This window comes from Phacochoerus africanus, chromosome 12, assembly GCF_016906955.1.
Source record: "Phacochoerus africanus isolate WHEZ1 chromosome 12, ROS_Pafr_v1, whole genome shotgun sequence".
In the NCBI taxonomy this organism is placed as follows: Eukaryota; Metazoa; Chordata; class Mammalia; order Artiodactyla; family Suidae; genus Phacochoerus; species Phacochoerus africanus.
Window position 1 is genome coordinate 32,349,854 of NC_062555.1, and position 25,554 is coordinate 32,375,407.

The following is a 25,554-nucleotide window of genomic DNA, read 5'->3' on the forward strand; positions in this document are numbered from 1 at the left end:
AGAGTTATGCCTCCTGCTTGGTTTTTGTTTCTCAGGATAGCTTTGGTGATTCTGGGTCTTTTGTTGTTCCATATAAATGTTTGGATTGTTTGTTCTAGTTCTGTGAAAAATGTCATGGGTAATTTGATAGGGATTGCATTGAATCTGTAGATTGCTTTGGGTAGTATGGCCATTTTTACAATATTGATTTTTCCAGTCCAGGAACATGGAATATCTTTCCATTTCTTTACATCTTCTTTGATTTCTTTGATTAAAGTTTTATAGTTCTCGGCATATAGGTCCTTTACCTCCTTGGTCATGTGTATTCCGAGGTATTTGATTTTGTGAGGTGCAATTTTAAAAGGTATTATGTTTTTGTATTCCTTTTCTAATATTTCATTGCTGGTATACAGAAATGCCACTGACTTCTGAATGTTAATCTTATATCCTGCTACTTTGCTGAATTTATTAATCAGTTCAAGTAGTTTTGGGGTTGAGTCCTTAGGGTTTTCTATGTATAGTATCATGTCATCTGCATACAGTGACAGTTTTATCTCTTCTCTTCCTATATGGATGCCTTTTATTTCTTTTGTTTGTCTAATTGCTGTGGCTAGGACTTCCAAAACTATGTTGAAGAGCAGTGGTGAGAGTGGGCATCCCTGTCTTGTTCCAGATTTGAGTGAGAAGGCTTTCAGTTTTTCCCCATTGAGGATTATATTTGCTGTGGGTTTCTCATAAATGGCTTTGATTATATTCAGGAATGTTCCCTCTATACCCACTTTGGCGAGGGTCTTGATCATGAATGGATGTTGGACTTTCTCAAATGCTTTTTCTGCATCTATTGAGATGATCATATGATTTTCGACTTTTCTCTTGTTAATGTGGTGTATGATGTTGATTGATTTGCGTATGTTGAACCATCCTTGTGAACCTGGGATGAACCCAACCTGGTCATGGTGTATAATTTTTTTGATATGTTGTTGGATTCGGTTGGCTAAAACTTTGCTGAGAAGTTTTGCATCTATATTCATCAATGATATTGGCCGATAGTTTTCTTTTTTGGTGTTATCTTTGTCTGGTTTTGGAATTAGGGTGATGGTGGCATCATCGAATGTCTTTGGGAGTGTTCCTTCTTCTTCAACCTTTTGAAAGAGTTTAGGGAGGATGGGCACCAGTTCATCTTTATATGTTTGATAGAATTCACCTGTGAAGCCATCTGGTCCTGGACTTTTATTTGTAGGGAGTGTTTTTATGACATCTTCAATTTCACTTCTAGTGATCGGTCTGTTCAGTTGGACTGTTTCTACTTGATTCAGTTTTGGCAGGCTGTAAGATTCTAGAAAATTGTCCATTTCTTCCAGGTTGTCAAACTTGTTGCCGTATAGTTGTTCATAGTATTCTCTTATGGTTTTTTGTATTTCTGCTGTATCCGTTGTGATTTCTCCTTTTTCATTTATAATTTTGTTTACTTGGGTTCTTCCTCTCCTCTTTTTAGTGAGTCTGGCCAGGGGTTTGTCAATTTGTTCACCTTTTCAAAGAACCAGCTCTTGGTTTTATTAATTTTCTCTATTGTTTTTTGAGTCTCTATTTTATTGATTTCTTCTTTGATCTTTATAATTTCCTTCCTTCTGCTGACTTTAGGACTTTTTTGTTCTTCTTTTTCTAATTCATTTAGGTGGAGGGTTAAGCTGTCCATTTGGGATCTTTCTTCTTTTTTGAGAAAGGCCTGTATTGCTATAAATTTCCCTCTGAGCACTGCTTTCGCAGCATCCCATAGATTTTGAGCGGTTGTGTCTTCATTATCATATGTTTCAAGGTAGTTTTTAATTTCCTTCTTGATTTCCTCATTGACCCATTGGTTTTTTAGTAGCATGTTGTTTAGTCTCCATGCAGTAGGTTTTTCTCTTTCCTTTTCCCATGGTTGATTTCTAATTTCATGGCATTGTGGTCAGAGAAGATACTTGAGATAATTTCTATGCTCCTAAATTTATTGAGATTCACTTTGTGTCCCAATATGTGGTCGATTCTTGAGAAGGTTCCATGAGCATTTGAGAAGAATGTGTATTCTGCTTTTTTTGGATGTAGGGTCCTGAAGATATCAATGAAGTCTAACTTTTCTATTGTTTCCTTTAGGATGTCTGTTGCTTTATTGGTTTTCTGTCTAGAGGATCTGTCCATTGATGTGAGGGGGGTATTAAGGTCTCCTACTATGATTGTATTCTCATCAATATCTCCCTTTATGTCCGTTAATATTTGCTGTATGTATCTGGGTGCTCCTGTATTTGGGGCATATATGTTGACGATAGTAACATCCTCTCCTTGGATGGATCCCTTAATCATTAAGTAGTGTCCTTCTTTGTCTTTCTTTATGTCTTGTGTTTTAAAGTCTATTTTGTCTGATATGAGCGTTGCGACTCCTGCTTTTCTGTAATGTCTATTGGCGTGAAATATTTTTCCCCACCCTTTCACTTTCAATCTATATGTATCTTTTGTCCTAAGGTGAGTTTCTTGTAGGCAGCATATTGAAGGTTTTTGCCTTTTTATCCCCTTAGCCACTCTGTGTCTTTTGATTGGGGCGTTCAGTCCATTGACATTTAAGGTGATAATTGATAGATGATTATTTATTGCCATTTGAACCTCGTGTTCCAGTTGATTCTATGGTTCTCCATTCTTCCTTTCTTCTTCTTTTTTTTTTTTTTTTTTTTGGTTGGATGGTCTCCTGTTATTATCCGCTTGAGTGTATTTTTTTTTTCATTTTTTGCAAATGCAATATTTGGTTTTGGCTTGTGGTTGCCCTGTTTTTTAAGTATGCTAACCCCTTCCTATAATTGTGTGTTTTGGCCTGATGGTCCTGTAAGTTCAAATACTTCATTACTATATTAAAATTAAGAAGAGAAACATACAAACAAACAAAAAGGGTTATTTACTTCCTAACATCCCTTGCCCACATTTTATGGTTTTGATGACTCTTTTTTTTTTCTTTTTAATTTTATTTTGTTTGAGGCCTGTTCATGATTAAATCTGTATGCTGGCTTATTTGAGTGACTGCTCTCTGATTGCGGTTTCCTCAGTCCTAGTTCTTCCTCTTCTTTTTTTTTTTTCCTTTTCTTTTTTCTTCCCTTTCCTTCCTTTCTTTTTGGTTTAGAGCAGCCCTTTCAATATTTCCTTTAACCTGGGTTTTGTGTTGCAGTATTCTTTAAGTTTTTGTTTGTTGGAAAAAATTTTTATTTCCCCTTCTATTTTAAATGATATTCTTGCTGGATAGAGTATTCTAGGTTGCATATTTTTTTCCTTTTAGCACTTTAAATATCTCTTGCCATTCCCTCCTGGCCTGTAGTGTTTCTGTAGAGAAGTCAGCTGATATTCTTATGGGGGTTCCCTTGTAGGTAACATTCTGTTTTTCTCTTGCTGCCTTTAGGATCCTCTCTTTATCACTAACTTTTGCCATTTTTATTATGATGTGTCTTAGTGTGGGTCTGTTTGGGTTCAGTTTGTTTGGGGCCCTCTGTGCTTCTTGTATCTTGAACCCAGTATCCTTTAGATTTGGGAAGTTTCCAGCGATAATTTCTTCAAATATATTTTCCATCCCCTTATCTTTTTCTACTCCTGGAATTCCTAATATGCGTAGATTGGCCCGCTTTATATTATCCCATAGGTCTCTTATATTGCTTTCCAGTTTTTTGATTCGGTTTTCTGTCTGTTGACTGGATTGAGTGATTTCCATTATTCTATCTTACATATCACTGATTCATTCTTCTGCATTATTCATTCTGGTTTTTACTGCCCTTAGTTCAGTTTGCATCTCTGCAAATGAATGTTCTAGTTTTTCTTGGCTCCTCCTTATATTTTCTAGTTCCTTTCTGAGGGTATCTGCATTACTGTTCATATCTTCTCTTCATTCCTTCAGTGTTTTCACTATTTCTCTTTTGAACTCCAGGTCTGTCAGACTGCAGAGATCTGTTTCATTGTGGACTGTTTTAGGTTGAGTTCTCTTGTTGGTTTGACTGGGGGTGGTTTCTCAGCTTCTTCATCTTGCTTGTTGTTTTCTTTCTCCTGAGGGAGTTGTACTCTCCGTTATCGGGCAGTGTTTGCCTTGTCACTGCCGTGGAATATTTCCTGAGGTCTGGCGTTGTTGGTCAATCTTTTTTGAGGCACTGTGGCTTTTCTGGAGTGTTGATGGGGCTAACAGTGTTTCTTTGAAGCAAAGGAGGACTTCCTGAGGGCAGACAGGACTGGGAGGTCCACACCACGATGGTAGCAGATTTCACTTGGTCATGCAGAGCTTGCTCTGGTGTTTTTAGGCTGTGGGATTCTTGCAGGGGGTTGGCGGTGTTGGGCAGCTGTTCCTCAGGAGTGCAGCACCCCCTGGGGGCTGTAGCAGCTATCTGGGTCACTGAGAACCTAAGAGGCTCTTCCCTAGGGCAGCCCAACTCAGAAGGCTGGCCTGAGAATGTAGGCAGATCTTTTCTCAGTCTGGCCAAGCTTGTTGCAGCTTTTCTGGGCTGCAGGGGCTCTTCTAGGGGGCTGGTGGTGCTGATCAGCTATTCCGCGGGAGTGGGGCACCCCCTAGGGGCTTGGGCGGGTAGCAGGGCCACTGGAAACCGAAGAGGCTCCTCCCCAGGGCAGCCCGACTCAGAAAGACCGTCTGAGATCTTTTCCTGGCTTGGCCAACCTTGTTGCAGCTTTTCTGGGCTGCAGGGGGTCCTGCCTGGAGCTGGCAGTCCTATGCAGCTGATCCACTAGGGCACCCCCTGGGGGCTAGGGTGGGTAGCAGGGCCGTTGGAAACCGAAGAGGCTCCTCCCTGGGGCAGCCGACTCAGAAAAACCGTCCGGGAATTGGGCAGATCTATTCACGGCCTGGCTAGGCTTGTTCTAGCTTTTCTGGGCTGCAGGCCTTTTCTCGGGGGCTGGTGCTGTTTGGCGCTACTCTGCAGAAGTGTAGCCCCTCCAAAGGGCAAGCAGGCCTGTGCAGGGACAGCCCCTGCGGTGGTAGGCTTCAGGCAATTGTTGAGGCCAGCCCTCTTGGATGGCAGGCAGCTCCAGATTCGGTGAGAGCATAGGGGGTGGTGGGGGTGGGGGGAGGGGATGCACTGGGAAGCACAGCTTTCAGCTAGCTAGCGGGCCTGTAAGCTTGCTGTGGCGTGGGGGGTATTCTATGGGGACCCACCCCTTCTTCTCTCCCCTCCCCAGCATGGGCGCAGACCAGGCTCTTTTCCCAGGTTCCCTCTGATGCAGCTTTCCACTTCCCCGCCCCTAGAGTATTGCTCCCTTCCTCTGCGACAGCTTTGTTTTCTAGTCTCCCAGGCAGTCTCTGCCCCGTCAAATGGTTTCTAGACCTCCCAGGCAGTTTCCGCTCCGCCCCGCCCCCCCAGCCCAGGGACTAACCTCTGGAGCTGAGGTGTCGGTGCCCAGCCCCCACCCAGGCGTCTCAGTTTTTGGTGACTGTGCCCGTAGTTCAGATGGTCTGTTCGGTTCTTGATCGGCTTTTCCGTACTCCCACTTACTGCTACACTCTTCTCTGCATCTGGAGATTCCTCCGGTTCGTTTGATCTTTCCCCCGTGTAGGTGACTTTCCAGGGTGTGGGATCCCTTTCTCCTCCGCAGTTCCCTTTCGGGAGCGCCCGTCCCGCTCAGATTCACCTTCTCTCACTCTCCTCTTTTCTCCCGTTCTGCCCCGTAATGTCACGAACTTCTTGCCGTTATTGGAGTTTAGGTTTTTCTGCCAGCGATTGGTTGCTGTTCTGTGCGAGTCATTTATTCTGTAGATGTGCTTTTTTTATTGTTGTGTTTGTGGGAGAGGGCGAGCGTGTCCCTCTACTCCTCCGCCATCTTGTCCTCTTCATCAACCGTTAATTTTTAAAGAGTCAATCATATGCACTAGGATAGCAGTCACCAGTTTACAGGTGGTTTAATTGAAACTGTTTAATTGAATTTTATTAAAAACAATTAATGGAATTTTAAGTGAGATGCCACACTTTAGAGAACTTAGCCCAGTGCTTTACCCATGGTAAGCATTCAAAACACTTCAGTTGTTGTAATTTCCCTCACAAAGTCACATTTAACCAGGTAAATGGGCTGGAAGAGCCCTCCTGGCAGAGAGACTGGTAAATGAGGGAGCAAAGAACCGTTGGGGCCCCAGAGAAGCTAGTGAGGGAGTCAGCCCCAGGCAGAAGCTGCAAAACCAGCAGGATCAGGTTTCATGCTTCGGGGAGAGGTTTGGGCTTCACCATAAGAGTTTTGGGGAGCCATAGAAGCTGAATACCAGTTAGATTTGCATTGTTACACTATTCCAGCTGCTTCCTGGAGACTGCACACAGGGAGACCCTTATGAGGTTTGGCCATAAAGTAACCAGCCTTGGGCATGTTTCTTATGCAGAGTGTATCTCAGTTTCCTCATCTATAGCACATTCAATAATAGCACTTACCCCCTAGGCTCTGGGGATTACATGAGTTGCTGTTTATAGATTATTAGACCAGCTCCCAGCAGTTAAATGCTTTAAATGTTTGTTAAATAGAGTGCCAGAAGTCTGGAAGCAGAAAGTTAAGCAATTTTTGGTACTGCCCTCCCTCCACGTAGCATCAGACTGACTTCCTCTGTGAAAAATCCAGACTGCTCCTGCCTCTGAGCCATTAGCCATCTAGTTTTCAAAGAAGGAAACTGGGCCTCCTACCTCCCCCTTCCCGGTCTGGTGTGTGCACCTCCACATGGATTGTGGTTGGCCAAGCCTGGCTGGGCTTTCTTTCACCAGAACACGTGCATTGCATCCTACATAGGGTGTCAGGACCCACTTGCTGAGAGCACGGCGTGTGCTGCTTGTGTAATGAATAAAGCAGAAGCCACCAGTAAACACCACCCATCAAAGGATGGTACATTGACTGTATCTGACCTCCCCTGATGCTGCCAACCTAACCACAACTGCTTGATCTCACCCACATTGCACTTAGTCTTTGAACTCTCCTGGGGCTATTGTCAGCTCCTATTTGCTTTCTGTATTGATAAAGGACAGCTTTGAACTGGAAGGGGAAAACGGCCAATATATGCAGTTTTCTTCACTCTAGAAAGAGCCTTTTCATTACCTTATACCTTATTAAAAAGGCCACTTTAACTCTGTAAACTTCCTGTATTTCTCACTTTTCACTGGTTTCAGGTTTTGTAAATCGCATTATGCATGTTTCTGGGTCTTTTTTTTTTTTTTTTTGTAATTATGAGTATCTTCTACTGAGTAGCAGTGTTTCTAAGTTACCTTGTTAGCTTGCTATGCACTCCTCTAATTTGAAAACAGTAGATGAGGTCTCATGTAGGGACAGCAGATTTCAACCTGTATTGCTTAGTTACGTTGTTTTGAGGAGACCGAGGAAGATCTGAGCTCACAGGGAGAAAAATACCATGATCTACAGGAAAGGGTGCCCATCAGATCAGGGTAGAAGGACCACTGTAGGTAGCATCGTGGTGGGGAAAAGGAAAGATGGCACTCCAAGTGCCTCCTCGGTGTTGCTTTATTAAGTTCCATGGTGGGCTAACTTTATCATAACTATTTTATATCTTTTGAATATGTGAAATAGTTTATGATAAAATTGAAATGAGTGCTACGATGGATTAGTGAAACACGCCCCTTGTGTTAACTGGTGTGTTAGTTGCTCCAGCCTCGTGGGGCCCTGCCCTTGACTGAGCTGATACAGCCTCTTCCCTAGATTCAACTGCCCTAAGTATTTGTGTATAACATTTATACAGTTGTTGTTTTTTTTTTTTTTGGCTTTTTAGGGGCTTATTCACAACATATGGAGGTTTCCAGGCTAAGGGTCTAATTGGAGCTATAGCTGTTGGCCTACACCACAGCCACAGCAATGCAGGATCTGCCAGGCTAGGGGTCTAATCGGAGTTGTAGCTGCCAGTCTACACCACAGCTCATGGCAACACTGAGCTAGGCCAGTGATCGAACCCACACCCTCCTGGTTCCTAGTCGGATTCGTTTCCACTGCGCCACAACGGGAACTCCAATTTATACAATTTATCTCATACTGTGTACTCACAAAATGCATTACTACAAGACTTTAAAAAAATGTAAAATGACTATTGCCCTGTGAATACACTAAAAACCACTGGTTTTTATACTTTAAAAAGGGTGAATTTTATGGTACATGAATTATGTCTCAAAGTTGTTGTTAAAATATTTCCAAATAACACTTTTAAAAAAGTAAAGATTTTTTTCTCCTGATTGAAAAGTAGTACGTACATGTATGGGAAACTGGAACATGTGTTGAAGTAGAAAGAAGAAAAAAAATGTATATATATTATATCCATATACCCATAAACAGCACCATCCCAGGGACTACTAACTTTTGGTGATATTTTCTTTGATTGTGTTTTCTTTCTCATATTTGGATCATATTTATTTGATGAGATCATTTCTGTACGTACAATTTTGCCTCTCCCATTCTTCATTTAACATTATAATAAACCATTTAAAATGCTATCCTAAATTCTTTATAAGCATTTTATTGGCCCACAATGAGCCAGTGTATTGAGGATATTAAAAAGAAATCATTCCCTGCTGTTGAACATTGGAAAATGTTTTTTCACAGCAAAAACTGGAAGAACTAACACTGTAGTGAACATCTTCGAGCATAACCCCCATTGTCGTATCTGGATTTATTTCCTTAAATGTGTGCCACGTATGGTAAAAGTTCTGAATGCTTTTAAAACCTTTATATGCATTCTCAAGTTGTTTTCTGTAAGGTAGGCCTCTACCACCCTATGAGGTGTTTTCCGTTTACAAACCTCTAGGCAGACATCGTCCTGGCTGTCCAAGTGTGGGGTGGGTTATGGGCTGTGTTACACTCATAGTCTATGGCTGCCTTTGTCCATTCAGATAACATTGATGTATGGATCCCATTTATATATTTCTAGTAGGTCACACAGAGTACGTGCTTCAGAGAACCCAAGTTAGCATTAGGAATTCATGTCTGTAAAAATCTTTAATTCATTTTGTGAAAAATGGTATGTTGACATTTAAATGTGCCCTTTTTGATGATGAGGATGAGTAATTTATCCATGTGGTTCTTGGGCATGCGTATTTTATCTTAAGGATTATCTGTTCCTACTCCTTTTTATGCTCTTAGTATTTGTCATATGACATTTTGCACACATGTATTATTTGTTGATATTCGTCTTAGTTTTTGCTTATGTTATTTTCTGCAAAACGCAAGGTTTGGATATGTTTTAACTTTAGAATGACCAGTGATTTTCAGTTTACAAAGTTCTTCCCCAACTTTCTCCTTATTTATTATTTTATTTCAGTTTTACATTGATCTCTTTAATTTACAGTAAATTCAAATATATTTTGATAAATAACGTGAGAATCTAGTTTTTTTTTCAGATAGTTTTCTTAGCACCATCGATTGCATAATCTTTCCTCTCCCTTGTGATTTGTGGTACATTCCTTGTTGTGTATTAAATTATTGTCTCTACTATGATAAAAATCTTTTACTGAGTTTAAAAACAGTAAAGAGGGGAGCTCCCATTGTGGCTCAGTAACGAACCTGAGTAGTATCCATGATGATGCAGGTTCGATCCCTGCCCTTACTCTGTGGGTGAAGGATCTGGCTTTGGCGTGAGCTGTGGTATAGGTTGCAGATGCGGCTCAGGTCTGGCACTGCTGTGGCTATGGAGTAGGCCAGGAGCTGCAGCTCCAATTCGACCCCTAGCCTGGGAACTTCCACATGCCATGGAAGCAGCCCTAGAAGACAAAAAATGAAAGTAAAAAAATAAAAAGAGTAAAGATCACATTCTTGATATGGTTAAAGCATTATTCATTAGTTGTGTAATTTTTTTATGGTTAATGTTTGTTTAAATTTACTAATTTTTAATGAAATGACTTTATCACTAACTTACTTCTTTATACCTAAATCAAAGTGAATCTCAAGTATTCGGACAAATTAAGACTATTTGTTTCATCGAGATCACTCCATTTACAAATAATCCAGGCTCTAGGCATTATACATAATAGGTGCATTCTTCATTTTTAAGACCTTTTCCTCTTTCTGTTTATGGATTTTAGGGGTTGTTATCTTGTATACTTTCCACATTCAGATTTGATATAAAAGAAGTTGGTCTTTTTACTCACGGACTTGGGTATGCACCCACAGCTTACTATCCTGGTTTACTTAAAAATGTGAGTATTTTTAGTGTTTTTAATTTATTAGCATTGAAATTTTCATTGCTTAGTACCATCTGCAAAAAAGGTAAATGGAAATATTTCACTCCTCCAGGAGAGATGTTTAACTTTTCTATGTTTATCTCTTCTTACCTTGGGTGGACTTATGGCCATGTAAGGAAAAAACGTGAGATGGGAGATTATGAGAAAGAAGAAGGAAACCAGCAGAGGTTATTCTAAATCAACCAACCTCTGTGTGTCTTAACACATCTCATTTGTTCTCTCAAAGATTTTTGGGAGAAGAGATTTCCTTAACCAATATAAACACAGCCTTTTACTATTAGACAAATAGTATTCAAAAATAATCTGATAGGAATTTTATATTAAAGCAAAACATTCAATAAATAATAACCTCATAAATAGTATTATGTATTTACATCTTAGTATTCAAGCTGTTTTTGTCTGCCTTAAATTCTAGCCACTCAAGAAATTTTAATTTATGACCTTAACATAGCTCTTCTAAAAAATGTTAGGAGACTTTTAATGTTTGTTAACTATTCTGGTCTTTTGGAAGCTTTATACCTGAAGAGCATTTTTAAAAATAGAGAACTAAGTTAAGAAAGAAAAAAATAAGCTAATGCTAACATCGTTTTATTTTTAATAGGTTTGGTTTTAATTTGGAGGGAATTAATGGCTTGTCTATTATTCATTTGCTTAAATAGGAATACGAAGTAACAGACATTAAACCTAAAGCCAAATTACCAGTAAATGTGACTTGGCACTGCCTGCTTTTTACTTTGACAAAGCACAAGGAGAGGATTGGTGGGGGAGGAGAGCAGGGAATCTCAACGGAAATATCACTCACACCAAGGAAAATAGAACTGACGTAATCCTGTTTGCAGTGTGAGTTAACCTGCAACTGATTTTGTTTTACAGATGGTTTTATCATTAGTGTCTGAACTCAGAGAGAATCATCTTAATGGATTTAACACGCAGAGGCGGTAGGTGTTAAACTAAACATCCCTCTTCTCAAGTTTCAAAATGTATCAGTTCAGTTATGAGAGAAAATTTTTATAATTCCTGAACGTGAATGCATGTTCATAGTTATGGTTATATTCTATATGGAGAGATGATTTTCATGGACTGTAATTGCAAATTGGTAAGTTTTATCAAACTTTCTTTTTTTTAATCACTGCTCTCTCAAGTCTCAAGTGCATAGATCATGCAGCGTCTCTTAGGCACCCTTATATACAGTATGGAACACAAAGGAAAGACGTGCACAGCTCAGTGTGAGTGTTTTATCATTCACACACACAGTCAAAATATTTACAAGGCAACAGATACTTGTGTACAACTGGCCTATTTTAAGAAACGTAATATTCCAAAATCTAGACTAAACAAATCAAATAGATGCAGACAAATAAAAAGGCAGTCAGTCACATTACAAAATGTTTCTTCACTAATGTGAAGAAATTCAAAATTGTTTTTATTGGCGAACATTTCATCTTTAACAAATCATTAAGAGAATCTAGGGACCCAGGAAATTTGTGATTTAAAAAAAAAAATTTTGGAGTTCCCGTCGTGGCTCAGTGGTTTACAATCCGACTAGGAACCATGAGGTTGCAGGTTTGATCCCTGGCCTTGCTCAGTGGGTTAAGGATCTGGTGTTGCCGTGAGCTGTGGTGTAGGTCACAGATGCGGCTCAGATCCCGTGTTGCTGTGGCTGTGGCGTAGGCCAGCAGCTGTAGCTCTGATTGGACCCCTAGCCTGGGAACCTCCATATGCTGCAGGTGTGGCCCTAAGAAGACAAAAAAAAAAAAAAAGAAAGAAAGAAAGAAAAAGACCACACCTACTAAATGAGTGAAAACATTTGGAAATAATATATCTGAAATGGGATTGACACCCAGAATGTTAAAAAAAAAAAACTCCTAAAACTCAATAACAATAAAAAACTCAATTCAAAATGGGTAAGAAACGTAACTAGACATTTCTCCAAAGATATACAACTGGTCAATAAGCACATTAGATAACTCTAGTTTTAAAAACAAACAAACAAAAATGAAAAATGACAGATGTTGGCAAGGATGTGGAGAAAGTAGAACCCTGATATATTGCTGATGAGACTGTAAAATGGTGCAGCCCTGTGGAAAACAGTTTGACAGGTCCTCAAAAAGTTAAACATAAGGGTTACTGTAAGACCTAGGAGTTGCACTCCTTAGAATGTATTTTTTAAAAAAATTGGAAGCAGGGGTTTGAACAGATATCTGTAAACCAGGAGTCATAGCAGCATTATTCATAATAACTAAAAGGTGGAAACAAACCAGTGCCCATCAGCAGATGAATGGATAAACAAAATGCGGTATAAAAATATAAGAGAGCACTACTCGGTCATAAAAACATAAAATTTTTATATATGCAAGAACATGGATGAAAATATCACGGTTAGTGAAATAGGACAAACACAGAAGGACAAATACTGTATGATTCTACTTATATGAGGTAAGCAATAAGCAATAATAAGCAAGTTCATAGAGATAGAAAACAGAATAGAGGTTATCAGGGGCTTGAAGGAATAGAGTTATCGTTTAATGGGTACATAGTTTATGTTGGGGATAATGGGAAGCTTTGAGTACAGACTGTGGGTGGTGGGTACACAGCAGTTGAATGTATTTAATGTCTTGAAATGGTTACCACTTATAAATGATGAAAATGATACCTATTATCTATGTTTTACCACAGTAAAAAATGAGTAAACAAGAAAAATAAAAGATATGATACCACTGTACACTTCCTCAAATGACTAAAATTTAAAACACACACGTCAGCATGTACTGCAGAGCATATGGAACTACTGGGATTCTCAAACACTTTTTGAGAATGTGAAGTGGTATAACCATGTTGGTAAACAGTGGTGGTTTATTATAAAGTTAAATATACACTTGCCATTCAGCCTATCAATTGTACTCTTGAATATTAACTCATGACAAATGAAAATGAAGGTATTCACAGATATTTCTTTTTTTTAATCACTCAATGTTTTATTACATTTATAGTTGTACAGCAATCATCACAACCAAATTTTATAGCATTTCCATCCCAAACCTTCAGTGCATCCCCCCGCTCCCCAACCTGTCTCACTTGGAAACCATAAGTTTTTCAAAGTCTGTGAGTCAGTATCTGTTCTGCAAAGAAGTTCATTGTGTTCTTTTTTTAGATTCTACATTTAAGTGATAGCATTTGATGTTGGTGTCTCACCGTCTGACTGACTTCACTTAGCATGATAATATCTAGGTCCCTCCATGTTGCTGCAAATGCTATTATTTCTTTCCTTTTAATGGCTGAGTAATATCCCGTTGTGTATATGTACCTGCATCTTCTTTATCCACTCCTCTGTCAATGGACATTTAGGTAGTTTCCATGTCTTGGCTATTGCAAATACTGCTGCAGTGAACATGGGAGTACATGTGTCTTTTCAATCATGGTTTTCTCTAGATAGATGCCCAGGAGTGGGATTGCTGGATCAAATAGTAATTCTATTTTTAGTTTTCTGAGAAATCGCCACACTGTTTTCCACAGTGGTTGTACCAATTTACAATCCCACCAACAGTGTACCAGGGTTCCTTTTTCTCCACACCCTCTCCAGCACTTATTGTTTGTAGACTTTTTTATGATGGCCATTCTGGCTGGTGTAAGGTGGTACCTCAGAGTGGTTTTGATTTGCAGTTCTCTAATAATGAGTGATGTTGAACATTGTTTCATGTGTTCTTTAGCCATCTGTATGTCTTCTTTGGAGAATTGTCTGTTTATATCATCTGCCCATTTTTTGGATGGGGTTGTTTGTTTTTTTGGTATGGAGCTGCAGAAGGTGTTTATAAATTTTGGAGATGAATCCCTTGTCAGTCATTTCATTTGCAGATATTTTCTCCCATTCCGTGGGTTGTCTTTTGGTTTTGTTTAGGGTTTCCTTTACCATGCAGAAACTTCTAAGTTTGATTAGGTCCCATTTGTTTATTTTTGTTTTTATTGTCATTACTCTAAGAGGTGGATCTGAGATGTTGCTGTCATTTATGTCAGAGAGTGTTTGGCCTATGTTTTCCTCTATGAGTTTTCTAGTGTCTGGCCTTATATCTAGGTCTTTAATCCATTTTGAGTTTATTTTTGTGTATGGTGTTAGGGAGTGTTCTAATTTCATTCTTTTCCGTGTGGCTGTCCAGTTTTCCCAGCACCACTTATTGAAGGGGTTCTCTTTTCTCCATTGCATATTTTTGCCTCCTTTGTGATAGATGAGTTGACTGTAGGTGCGTGGGTTTAATTCTGGGCTTTCTATCCTGTTCCACTGATCTATATTTCTTTCTTTGTGGCAGCACCATATGGTTTTGATGACTATTGCTTTGTAGTATAGTCTGAAGTCAGGGAGCTTGATTCCTCCAGCTTTATTTTTCTTTTTAAGGATGTCTGGCTAATCTGGGTCTTTTGTGCTTCCAAACAAACTTTAAAATATTTTGTTTGACTTTCATGAAAAATGTCCTTGGCAAATTGATAGGGATTGCATTGAATCTGTAGATTGCCTTGGACAGTATAGTCATTTTGACAATATTGATTCTTCCAATCCAAGATCATGGTATGTCTTTCCATCTGTTTATGTCACCTTTGATTTCTTTCATCAGTGTCTTATAGTTTTCAGAGTACAGATCTTTTGTCTCTTTAGGTAGGTTTATTTCTAAGTATTTTATTCTTTTTGATGTGATGGTAAACGGGATTGCTTCCCTAATTTCTCTTTCTGATCTTTCGTTGTTAGTATATAGAAATGTCATCAATTTCTGTGTATTAATTTTGTATCCTGCAACTTTGCCAAATTCATGGATGAGCTCTAACAGTTTTCTGGTAGAGTCTTTAGGATTCTCTAGGTATAACATCATGTCATCTGCAATTAGGGATTGTTTACTTCTTCCTTTCCAATTTGGATTCCTTTTATTTCTTTTTCTTTTCTGATGCAGTGACTGGGACTTCCAAAACTATGTTGAATAGTAATGGCAAGAGCAGACATCTTTGTCTTCTTCCTGATCTCAGTGGGAACTCTTTCAGCTTTTCACCATTGAGAATGGTATTAGCTTTGGGTTTGTCATATATGGCCTTTATTATGTTGAGGTAGGTTCCCTCTGTGCCCACTTTTTGGAGGGGTTTTTTGTCTGTTTTAATCAGAAATGGGTGTTGTATTTTGTCAAAGGCTTTTTCTGCATGCATCTATTGAGAGGATCGTATGGTTTTTAATTCTTCAGTTTGTTAGTGTGGTGTATCACACTTATTTGCAGATATTGAAAATTCCTTGTATCTCTGGGATAAATCCCACTTGATCATGGTATACAGTCCTTTTAATGTATTGTTGGATTCAGTTTGCTAGTATTTTGTTGATGATTTTTGTATCTGTGTTCATCAGCAAAATTGGCCTGTGATTTTCTTTTTTTGTGGTATCTTTGTCTGCTCTTGGTATCAGGGTGATGATGGCCTCATAGAATGATTTTGGGAGTATTCCTTCCTCTGTAATTTTTTGGAATTATTTCAAAGGGATAGGTGTTAGCTCTTTTCTAAATGTTTGATAGAATTCACCTGAGAAACCATCTGGTCCTAGATTTTGTTTGTTGGAAGTCTTTTAATCACAGTTTCAATTTCGGTACTTGTGATTGGTCCTCTCATCATTTGTATTTCGTATTGGTTTAGTCTTGGAAGATTGTACTCTTCTAACAATTTGTCCATTTCTTCTAGGTTTTCCATTTTATTGGCGTATAGTTGCATATAGTAATCTCTTATGATCCTTTGTATTTCTCTGATGTCTGCTGTTACTTCTCCTTTTTCATTTCTAATTTTATTGATTTGATTCCTCTCTTTTTTTTTTCTTGATGGGTCTGGCTAAGGGTTTATCAATTTTGTTGATCTTTTCAAAGAACCAACATTTTGTTTCATTGATCGTTTCTCTCCTTTTCTTCATTTCTGTTCCATTTATTTCTGCTCTAATCTTTATGATTTCTTTTCTTCTGCTAACTTTAGGTTTTGTCTGTTCTTCTCTCTCCAGCTGCTTTAGATGTAAAGTTAGGTTGTTTATTTGAGCTTTTTCTTGTTTCCTGAGGTAGGCTTGATTGCTGTAAACTTCCCTCTTAGAACTGCTTTTGCTACATCCCATAGGTTTTGGATTGTTGTATCTTTGTTGTCATTTGCTTCTAGTTATTTTTTAATTTCCCCTTTGATTCTTCAGTGATCCATTGGTTGTTTAGTAGCATGTTTAGTCTCCATGGGTTTGTGTTTTTTGCAGTTTTTTTGTTGTTATTGATTGCCAGTGGTGTAGCGTTGTGGTCAGAAAAGACGCTTAATATGATTTCAGTTTCTTAAAGTTAACGAGGCTTGATTTGTAGCCCAGGATGTGATCAATCTTAGAGAATGTTCTGTGTGCATTTGAGAAGAATGTGTATTCTGTTGCTTTTGGATGGAATGTCCTATAAATACCTATTAAGTCTATCTTGTCTAATGCTTCATTTATGGCCTATGTTTCCTTGTTGATTTTCTGTCTGGATGATCTGTCCATTGTTGTAAGTGGGGTGTTAAAGTCCCCCAGTATTATTGTGTTATTGTTGATTTCTCCTTTTAAGATTGTTAACAGTTGCCTTATATATTGAGGTGATCCTGTGTTGGGCACGTATATATTTACAGTTGTTGTATCTTCTTCTTGGATTGATCCTTTGATCATTAGGTAATGTCTTTCCTTGTCTCTTAAAATAGTCTTCATTTTAAGGTCTATTTTGTCTGATATGAGTATTGCTACTCCAGCTTTCTGTGGATTCCCGTTTGCATGGAATATTTTCTTCCATCCTCTCACTTTAAATTTGCATGTGTCCCTTGAAGTGAAGTGGGTTCCTTGAAGACAGCATATATATGGGTCTTGTTTTTGTATCCATTCAGCCAGTCTGTGTCTTTTGGTTGGGGCATTTAGTCCATTTTCATTTAAGGTAATTGTTGATATGTATGTTCTTATTGCCATTTTATTAATTGATTTGGATTTGTTTTTGTTGCTCTTTTTTCTTCCCTTCTCTTGTTCTCTCCTCTTGTGATTTGATGACTATCTTTAGGGTTGTACTTGGATTTCTTTTTCTTATTTGTCTGTGTATCTATTGTAGATTTTTGGTTTGCAGTTACCATGAAGTTTTGATGTAGGTGTCTATATATATACGAGATTGTTTTAAGTTGTTGGTCTCTTAATTGCAAGTGCATCTCCAGTGTCCTGCATTTGTACCCTCCTTTTCTAATGATTTCTAATTTTTGTAGCATAATCGTCCATGGATGATTTCCTGTCTTTACTGTATATATGCCTTTACTGGTGAGCTTTGTCATTTGTGGTATTTTTGTTTCTGGTTGTGGCCTTTTCTTTTCTGCCTAGAATAGTTCCTTTAGTATTTGTTGTAAAGCTGATTTTCTCTTGCTGATTTCTCTTAGCTTTTGCTTATCTGTAAAGCTTTTGATTTCTCCTTCAAATCTAAATGAGAGCCTTGCTGGGTAGAGTAATCTTGGTTGGAGGTTTTTTCCTTTCATCACATTAAGTATATCATGCCATTCCCTTCTGGCCTGCAGAGTTTCTGCCAATAACCTTAACCGGGTTCTCTTGCATGTTATTTATTTCTTTTCCCTAGCTGCTTTCAGTATTTTCTCTTTGTGTTTAATTTTGGTCAATTTGATTAATATGTGTCTCAGAATATTCCTCCTGTGGTTTATTTTATATGGTACTTGTTGCACTTCCTGGATTTCGAGTGAGTGGTTCCTTTCCCATGTTAGGGAAGTTTTCAGCTATTATCTCTTCGAATATTTTTTCTGTCCCTTTCTCTCTCTCTCTTCTCCTTCTAGCACCTCTATAATACAGATGTTTATGCATTTAACATTGTCCCAGAGTTCTCTGAGACTCTCCTCATTTGTTTTCAATCTTTTTTCTCTTTTCTGTTCTGCATCCATGATTTCCATTAATCTGTCCTTCACCTCTCTTATTCATTCTTCTCCTGTATTCTGCTGTTGGTTGCTTCTAATGAATTTTTTATCTCAGTTATTGTATTTTGCATCTCTACTTGCTTAAGTTTTAATCTTGTATTTCTTTGTCCAGTGTTAACTGTAAATTATCCATCTTTGCTTCCAGTTTATTTCCAAAGTCTTGCATCATCCTCAGCATCAAGAGTCTATAGTCTTTTTCCTGGAGGCTGAGAATCTCTAGATCACTTAGCTGTTTTTCTGGGGAGTTTTCTTTCTCCCTTATATGAGTTATACTTCTCTGTCTTTTCATTTTTATAGGTTTCTGGCATGGTGTCCTTTTTGCAGGCAATAGCATTGTAGCCTCTCATGCTTCTAGTGTCTGCCCCCCTTGTGGTTGAAGTTGGTATGGGGGCTTGCTGAAGGCTTCCTGATGGGAGGGACTGGTGCCTGCCTACTGGAAGGTGTGTCTGACTTCTATCCCTCTGATTGGCTTTGTCTCTGGGTGAGATTAGAGGCAGCTGTGTGCCTGGGGGGTCTTTAGGCAGCCTGTTTGCTAATGGGTGGGGCTGTGATCCCACCTGGATTACTGTTTGGCCTGGGGCTTCTCAGTGCTGATGGATTGGGCCAGATTTTCCCAAAATGGCTGCCTCCAGAGAAGTGCACACTGAGGAACATTCCCTAGAGCTTTACCGCCAATGCCCTTACCCCACAATGAGCCACTGTCATCCCGTGTTTTCCCAGGAGATCCTCAAAGAACTGCAGTCAGGTCTGAGACAGATTCCTGTGGAGACTTTGCTTTGCCCTAGGACCCAGTGCACATGAAAGTCTGTGTGCACCTTTCAAGAATGGGGTCTCTGTTTCCCCCAGTCCTCTGGAGCTCCTGTGCACAAGCCCCACTGGCCTTCAATGTCATTTGCTCTGGGGGCTCTTTCTCCCAGTGCCAGATCTCCAGGCGTGGGGATTTGACGTGAGGCTCAGATCTCTCACTCCTGTAGGTGAGTCTCTGTGATAGTTACTTTCCAGTCTGTGGGCTTCCCACCTGGGAGGTATGAGGTTGCTTATATCACATAATCGCCCCTCCTACCTCTTGATGTGGCCTCCCCATTGTCTTCTGGAGTAGGATATCTTTTTGAAAGTTTCCAGTCCATTTGGTTGAAGGTTGTTCAGCATTTGGTTTTAATTTTGTTGTTTTTATGAGAGAAGTTGAGTTTCAGTCCTTCTGTTCTGCCATCTTAATCCCGTCTCCACAGATATTTCTTTTCTTTTTTTTTTTTTTTTTGTCTTTTTGCCATTTCTTGGGCCACTCCCGAGGCATATGGAGGTTCCCAGGCTAGGGGTTGAATCGGAGCTGAAGCCGCTGACCTACACCAGGGCCACAGCAACGTGGGATCCGAGCCGCGTCTGCAGCCTACACCACAGCTCACGGCAACGCCAGATCCTTAACCCAGTGAGCAAGGCCAGGGACTGAACCCGCAACCTCATGGTTCCTAGTCGGATTTGTTAACCACTGCGCCACAACAGGAACTCCCAGATATTTCTATGTAAATATTCATAGCTGCTTTATTTGCAATTGGTCAAAATCAGAAACAATCCAGAGGACCATTTACAAATGAATGCATAAACAAGTAAAAAAATTATCTTTTACTACTGTTTAAAAAAGGAAAAGACAGGTCATAAACTGTGAGAAAGTATTTTCAAATCATATATCTGATAAAGGGCTTATACCCAGAATATACAGAGAGACCAGTGATAAAAAGACAAATAACCTGGTTTAAAAAATAGGCAAAAGGCATTATCACTGCTGTGGCTGGGGTTAGATTCCTGGCCCAGAAACTTCTACATGCTACAAGTGCAGGCGTCCCCCCCACCAAAAAAGTCAAAAGATCAGATTACATGTCACCAAAAACTATTTACAAATGGCTAATAAGCACATGAATACTTATATGTGAATGCTTATAGTGGCATTATTCATAATAGACAAAAAGTGGAAAATACCTAAATATCTATCAAATCATGACCAGATAAAATTTTATTGCATGTCCATATAATAGAATACTATTCCTTAATTTATTTATTTTTTTATTTTTTTTTTTAAATAGACTTTATTTATTTTATTTTATTTTTTTGTCTTTTTGCTATTTCTTGGGCCGCTCCCGCGGCATGTGGAGATTCCCAGGCTAGGGGTCCAATCCGAGCTGTAGCCACCGGCCTACACCAGAGCCACAGCAACGCGGGATCCGAGCCACGTCTGCAACCTACACCACAGCTCACAGCAACGCTGGATCGCTAACCCACTGAGCAAGGGCAGGGACCGAACCCGCAACCTCATGATTCCTAGTCGGATTCGTTAACCACTGCGCCACGACGGGAACTCCTATTCCTTAATTTAAAAAATGGTCTACTGAACCTCAAAAATATGCTTAGTGAAAGAAGCCATTTATGAAAGACCACATGTTATATAATTCCAATATAATAGACTATCCACAATAGACAAATCATGCTGTAGAGACAAGAAACCTGAGACTTCAGGTAGGTACAGGGATTTCCTGATGATATTTGACCACAAAAAATCTTGAGGTGATGGAAATGTCCCCAAAGTGGATGATAATAATGGTCGTCCAACTCAGTAATTTGTTAAAAATCTTTCAATTGTACATTTCAAATAGGTGCATTTTGTGCATATAACGTGTGTAAAGGTATATAAAATATACCTAAAGAAGTAATAAGAAGAGCCCCTAGGGTGGGTAGAAAGCATTTTCAGTCATTTATGCATCAGACAAAAACTTTGATTTAGTCATGAGGTGAATGTTGAATAATAGATCTTTTAAATAATCGAATTAAAAATTACTGACGGGGACTTAAAAAATCAATAGTATGCAATGTGTATGTACACCCTGCACCAAACCCCCAACATAGGTAAAGTTGATGGTTTTTAAAAATTCAGCTAAGAATAAGCAAAAACAAAAAAAGCTATTAACAAATAGAAAAGGCCAGCCAGACTTAGAAGATATTTGCAACTTATAAAACAGTCAAACGATTAGTATGGATACTATAGAAATACTTCCTGCAAATCCGTCATGAAGAGGCAAATACTCCAGTATGGAAATGGACAAGAAATACATGCAGGTCATTACCAAAAGAGGAAAACTGAATAAATAAATAAGTTCTTCAGGAGTGATATCAGCAAGATAGCAGAATAGGAAACTCCAGTCCTTGTTTCCCCACAGAGACACTGACTTAACAATAGTGTGTGCCCCAAGGAGCCTTTAAGAGATTTTCAGAAGGCAATTACAAAGACACAGTATGCCTGCAAGCTCAAAGTCAAGCACAGCCCTATTGAAACAGGTAAGAAAGCCATTTCATATCAGCCACAATTCCCCCTCCTCTAAGCTGGTCTAGCTTGGAAGGGGTTTGGGAGGAAGGAGAAGAGTGGAATGTGTCCAGTGTTCTGGCTTTGGGGGGAATACCTGAAGGACTGCTCTCTGTCTTGCCTGACTCAGACCTGACTGACAGGGAACTCTCTTTGGCTGGAGACCATAGGGAGTTAAAAAGAGCTCAGCTGCTTTTTGCAGCACCAGAGAACTGGCAGTGCCACAGACAAGAAGTTGGCTCACATCAGCATGATTAGGACAAAATACCCAACTCACAACTTCTCTTTTGAGGTGGGAGGTGGGGAGAGAAGAGCATAATGTGCATACAGTATTCCAACTTTTAAAGGAGCTACCCTAAAGATTGGTTTTGTCTTCCCTGACTTGAAGCAGGAACAGAACCAGCATGCGTGGGGGTCTGCAGAGAACAAAAGAGCTTAGTGGCTTGTTGCAGATCAGAGAACCTGTGGTACCACATATAAATACCAGAGGGAGGAAGCAATTTATAAGCTCCTGAAAAAGAAACTGGCAGAGGTCTCTAATTGGAAAATTAGGTACATAAGCCCAGAGAAGATACCCCAGAATATGTTTGAAGGACTCCCAGACTCTCTAGCTAGGTTATTAGAGAAAGTTTTCCCCTGTATAAAGCAGTCCATAAAGACTGGGAGCCGTGACTGTTTCTTCAGATTCACAAAACAGAACAAAAACAATGAAAATAAGGTACAAAAAAAAGAAACTGAAAAACATGGCCCCATCGAAGGAACAAAAATAATCTCTGCAAACCTACCCTAGAGAAATGGAGGTCTATGACATATCTGACAAAGTGTTCAAAATAATTGTTCTGAAGAAGCTCTGTGTATTGCAAGAGAATACAGATAAACAGCTAAACACAATCTGGAAAATGATGCATTAACAAAATGGAAGTATCAACAAAGAAATTATTGAAAGCAACCAAACATATACTAGAGCTAAAGAGTATAGTAATTGAATTGAAAAAATTACTAGAAGGATCCAATAGTAGACTTGATCAACCAGTTCACTTGAAGACATGTTGTTTGAAATTATTAAATTAGGAGAATAAAAAGACTAAAAAAGATTGAAGAAAAGTTGATTAAGCCTAAGAACTTATGGGGCACCATCAAGTGGACCAATTGTTGCATTGTGGTAGTCCCAAAAGGAGAAGAGAGAAAAAGCACAGAGAGCTTATCAAATCTGAGGAAGAAACTGCACATCCAAATTGAAGAAGCTTAAAGAACTTTAGGATGAACCAAAAAGACCTATACCAAGACATGTTATAATCAAACTGCCAAAGGTCAAAGACAGGAGGTTGGGTGGCTGGATATCAACAGACCGTTGACAATAATAAGAAAAAACAACTCATCACATTCAAGGAAGCTCCCATAACAACATTAGTGGATTACGCAACAGAGACACTAAAGCCAGAACAGAATGAAATGTCATATATAAAGTACTAAAAGTAAAACCTATCAACCAAAATGATTATATTCTGCCAACTGTCCCTCAAAAAAGGAAAAATTACAGCCTTCCCAGATGAACAAAACCTGAGGGACTTCATCACACTAGACTTGCCTTAAGAATTGTCAATGGGAAAATTTCAAGTTGAAACAAAAGGATTCTAGACAGCAGTACAAGAGCATACCAAGATACAAAACTCTCTGATAAAAGTAAATATATAAACAAATACAAAATCATGTAATACTGTAAGTGGTAAATTGCTTTTAATTCTGGTATTAAAAACTATAAAATTGGAGTTCCCGTCCTGGCGCAGTGGTTAACGAATCCGACTAGGAATCATGAGGTTGCAGGTTCAGTCCCTGCCCTTGCTCAGTGGGTTAACAATCCGGCGTTGCCGTGAGCTGTGGTGTAGGTTGCAGACGTGGCTCGGATCCCGCGTTGCTGTGCCTCTGGCGTAGGCCGGTGGCTACAGCTCCGATTCAACCCCTAGCCTGGGAACCTCCATATGCTGCTGGAGCGGCCCAAGAAATAGCAACAACAACAACAACAAAAAAGACAAAAGACAAAAAAAAAACAAAACTATAAAATTAAAAATAGCTATAACTTTAAAACTATATTAATGGATACAAATTATAAAAAAGATACAGCTTATGATGTTGAAAACAAAATGCATAGAGAGGAAATATAAAGGAGTAAAGTTTTTATGCAACTGAAGTTATCAGTTTAAAATAGATAGATGGCATACTCTTTTAAATGGGATACTATTCAGCCATTAAAAATGAAATTTTGCCATTTGCAACAACATAAATGGACCAGGTATTATGCTAAGTGATTTAAGTCAGACAGAGAAATACAAATATTGTATGATATCACTTATATGTGAAATCTAAAAAAGAAAACAATCAAGTTAATATAACAAAAAGAAAACAGACATAGAGATACAGAGAACAAACTAGTAGTTACCAGTGAGGAAAAGGAAGTAGGGAGAGGCAAGATAGGGCTAGAGGATTTAGAGGTACAAGCTATTATATAGAAAATAAATAAGCTACAAGGATACATTGTATAACACAGATAATATAGCCAATATTTTATAATAACTATATTGGAGTAATATAGAGTATAACCTTTAAAAATTGTGAATCACTAAGTTATGCAAAGTATATATTTCCTATACAAATGAAAATAAGATCAGAAACAAAGCATATCACTACTAAAAATATCTCAAAGAAACAGAAGTAGCAAGTGAGAAAAAGAGGGACAGAATAACCATAAGACATACAGAAAACAATGAAAGGACAAAGTAAGTTCTTCTTTATCAGTAATTACTTCAAATGTAAATAGATTAATCAAAAGTGACATAAATGGATTAAAAAGAGACGAAATGGATTAAAAACTATATCCAACTATATGCTGTTACAGGAGACTCATTCATATATAAGCTGAAAATCAAAGGGTTGCAAAAGATATTCTGTCTAAATGGTAACCGCAGGAGAGCAGGGGTTGCCATGCTTATATTAGACAAAGTATACTTTAAGTCAAAAACTGTTACAGGAGACAAGGACATTATATAATGATAAAAGGATCAATTCTCCAGGAAGATGTAACAGTTATATTTGTATGTGCCTAACAGCAGAGCACCAAAGTATATGAAGCAAATTTTGATTAAAGGAAGAAATAGAAAGTAGCACAATAATAATAGGAGATTTCAGTACCCACTTTGAATAATGTATAGATCAACCATACCAAAGATCAATAAGGAAACAGACAACTTGAAAAAATCATAGATGAATTGGACATTATAGTTATATATAGAACACTCAGAAGAGCAGAATGCATGTTCTTCTCAAGCACATGTAGAAATTCTCCAAGATAGATCACATAGGCCACAAAACAAGTCCTAACAAATTTAAGATTGAAATTATACCAAATATCTTTTCTAACCATGACATTATGAAACTAAAAATCAATAATAGGAGGAAGACTGGAAAATTCACAGTTATATGCACATTGAATAATATACTGTTGAACAATTAATGGGTCAAGGAAAAAATCACAAGGGAAATTAGAAAATATATTGAGACAAATGAAAACAAAAATGGAATATACCAAAAATAACAGGATGCAGGAAAGGTAGTACTAAGAGGTAAATGCCTTCATTAAAAGAGAAATCTCAAGTCAACAACCTAACTTTATGCCTCAACAAACTAGAAAAAGAACAAATTAAACCCAAAATTATGGAAGAAATGAAAAAAGTAAAGATTGCAATAGCAATAAACTAGAGAATAGAAAAACAATAGAAAAAAAAATCAAAGAAACTAAGGAGCTTTTTAAAAAGGTCAACAAATTAATAGACCCTTAGCTAACCCACATCTGTTAGCAAAAACAGAAGACTCAAATATCGGAAATGAAAGAAGATATTACAACTGATGCCAAAAAATGGTAAGAATCCTAAGACAGACTATGAACATTTATATACCAACAAATTGAACAACCTACAAGAAATGAATAAATTTTTATAAACATACAACCTGCTAAGACAGAATTAAGAATTTAAAAATCTGAACAGATCTATA

General features: G+C 38.4%; 1 protein-coding gene across 2 annotated transcripts in view; it reads left to right on the forward strand.

Annotated features, from left to right (window-relative positions):
* Positions 1-25,554, forward strand: part of FANCC (FA complementation group C) — a 271,146-nt gene that overhangs the window by 169,269 nt on the left and 76,323 nt on the right. For both annotated transcript variants that reach the window (XM_047755023.1, XM_047755024.1), the window contains 2 exons: positions 10,038-10,151; positions 11,070-11,134. In XM_047755023.1, the coding sequence (XP_047610979.1) occupies positions 10,038-10,151; positions 11,070-11,134 (179 nt within the window). The remainder of the gene's footprint in view (positions 1-10,037; positions 10,152-11,069; positions 11,135-25,554) is intronic.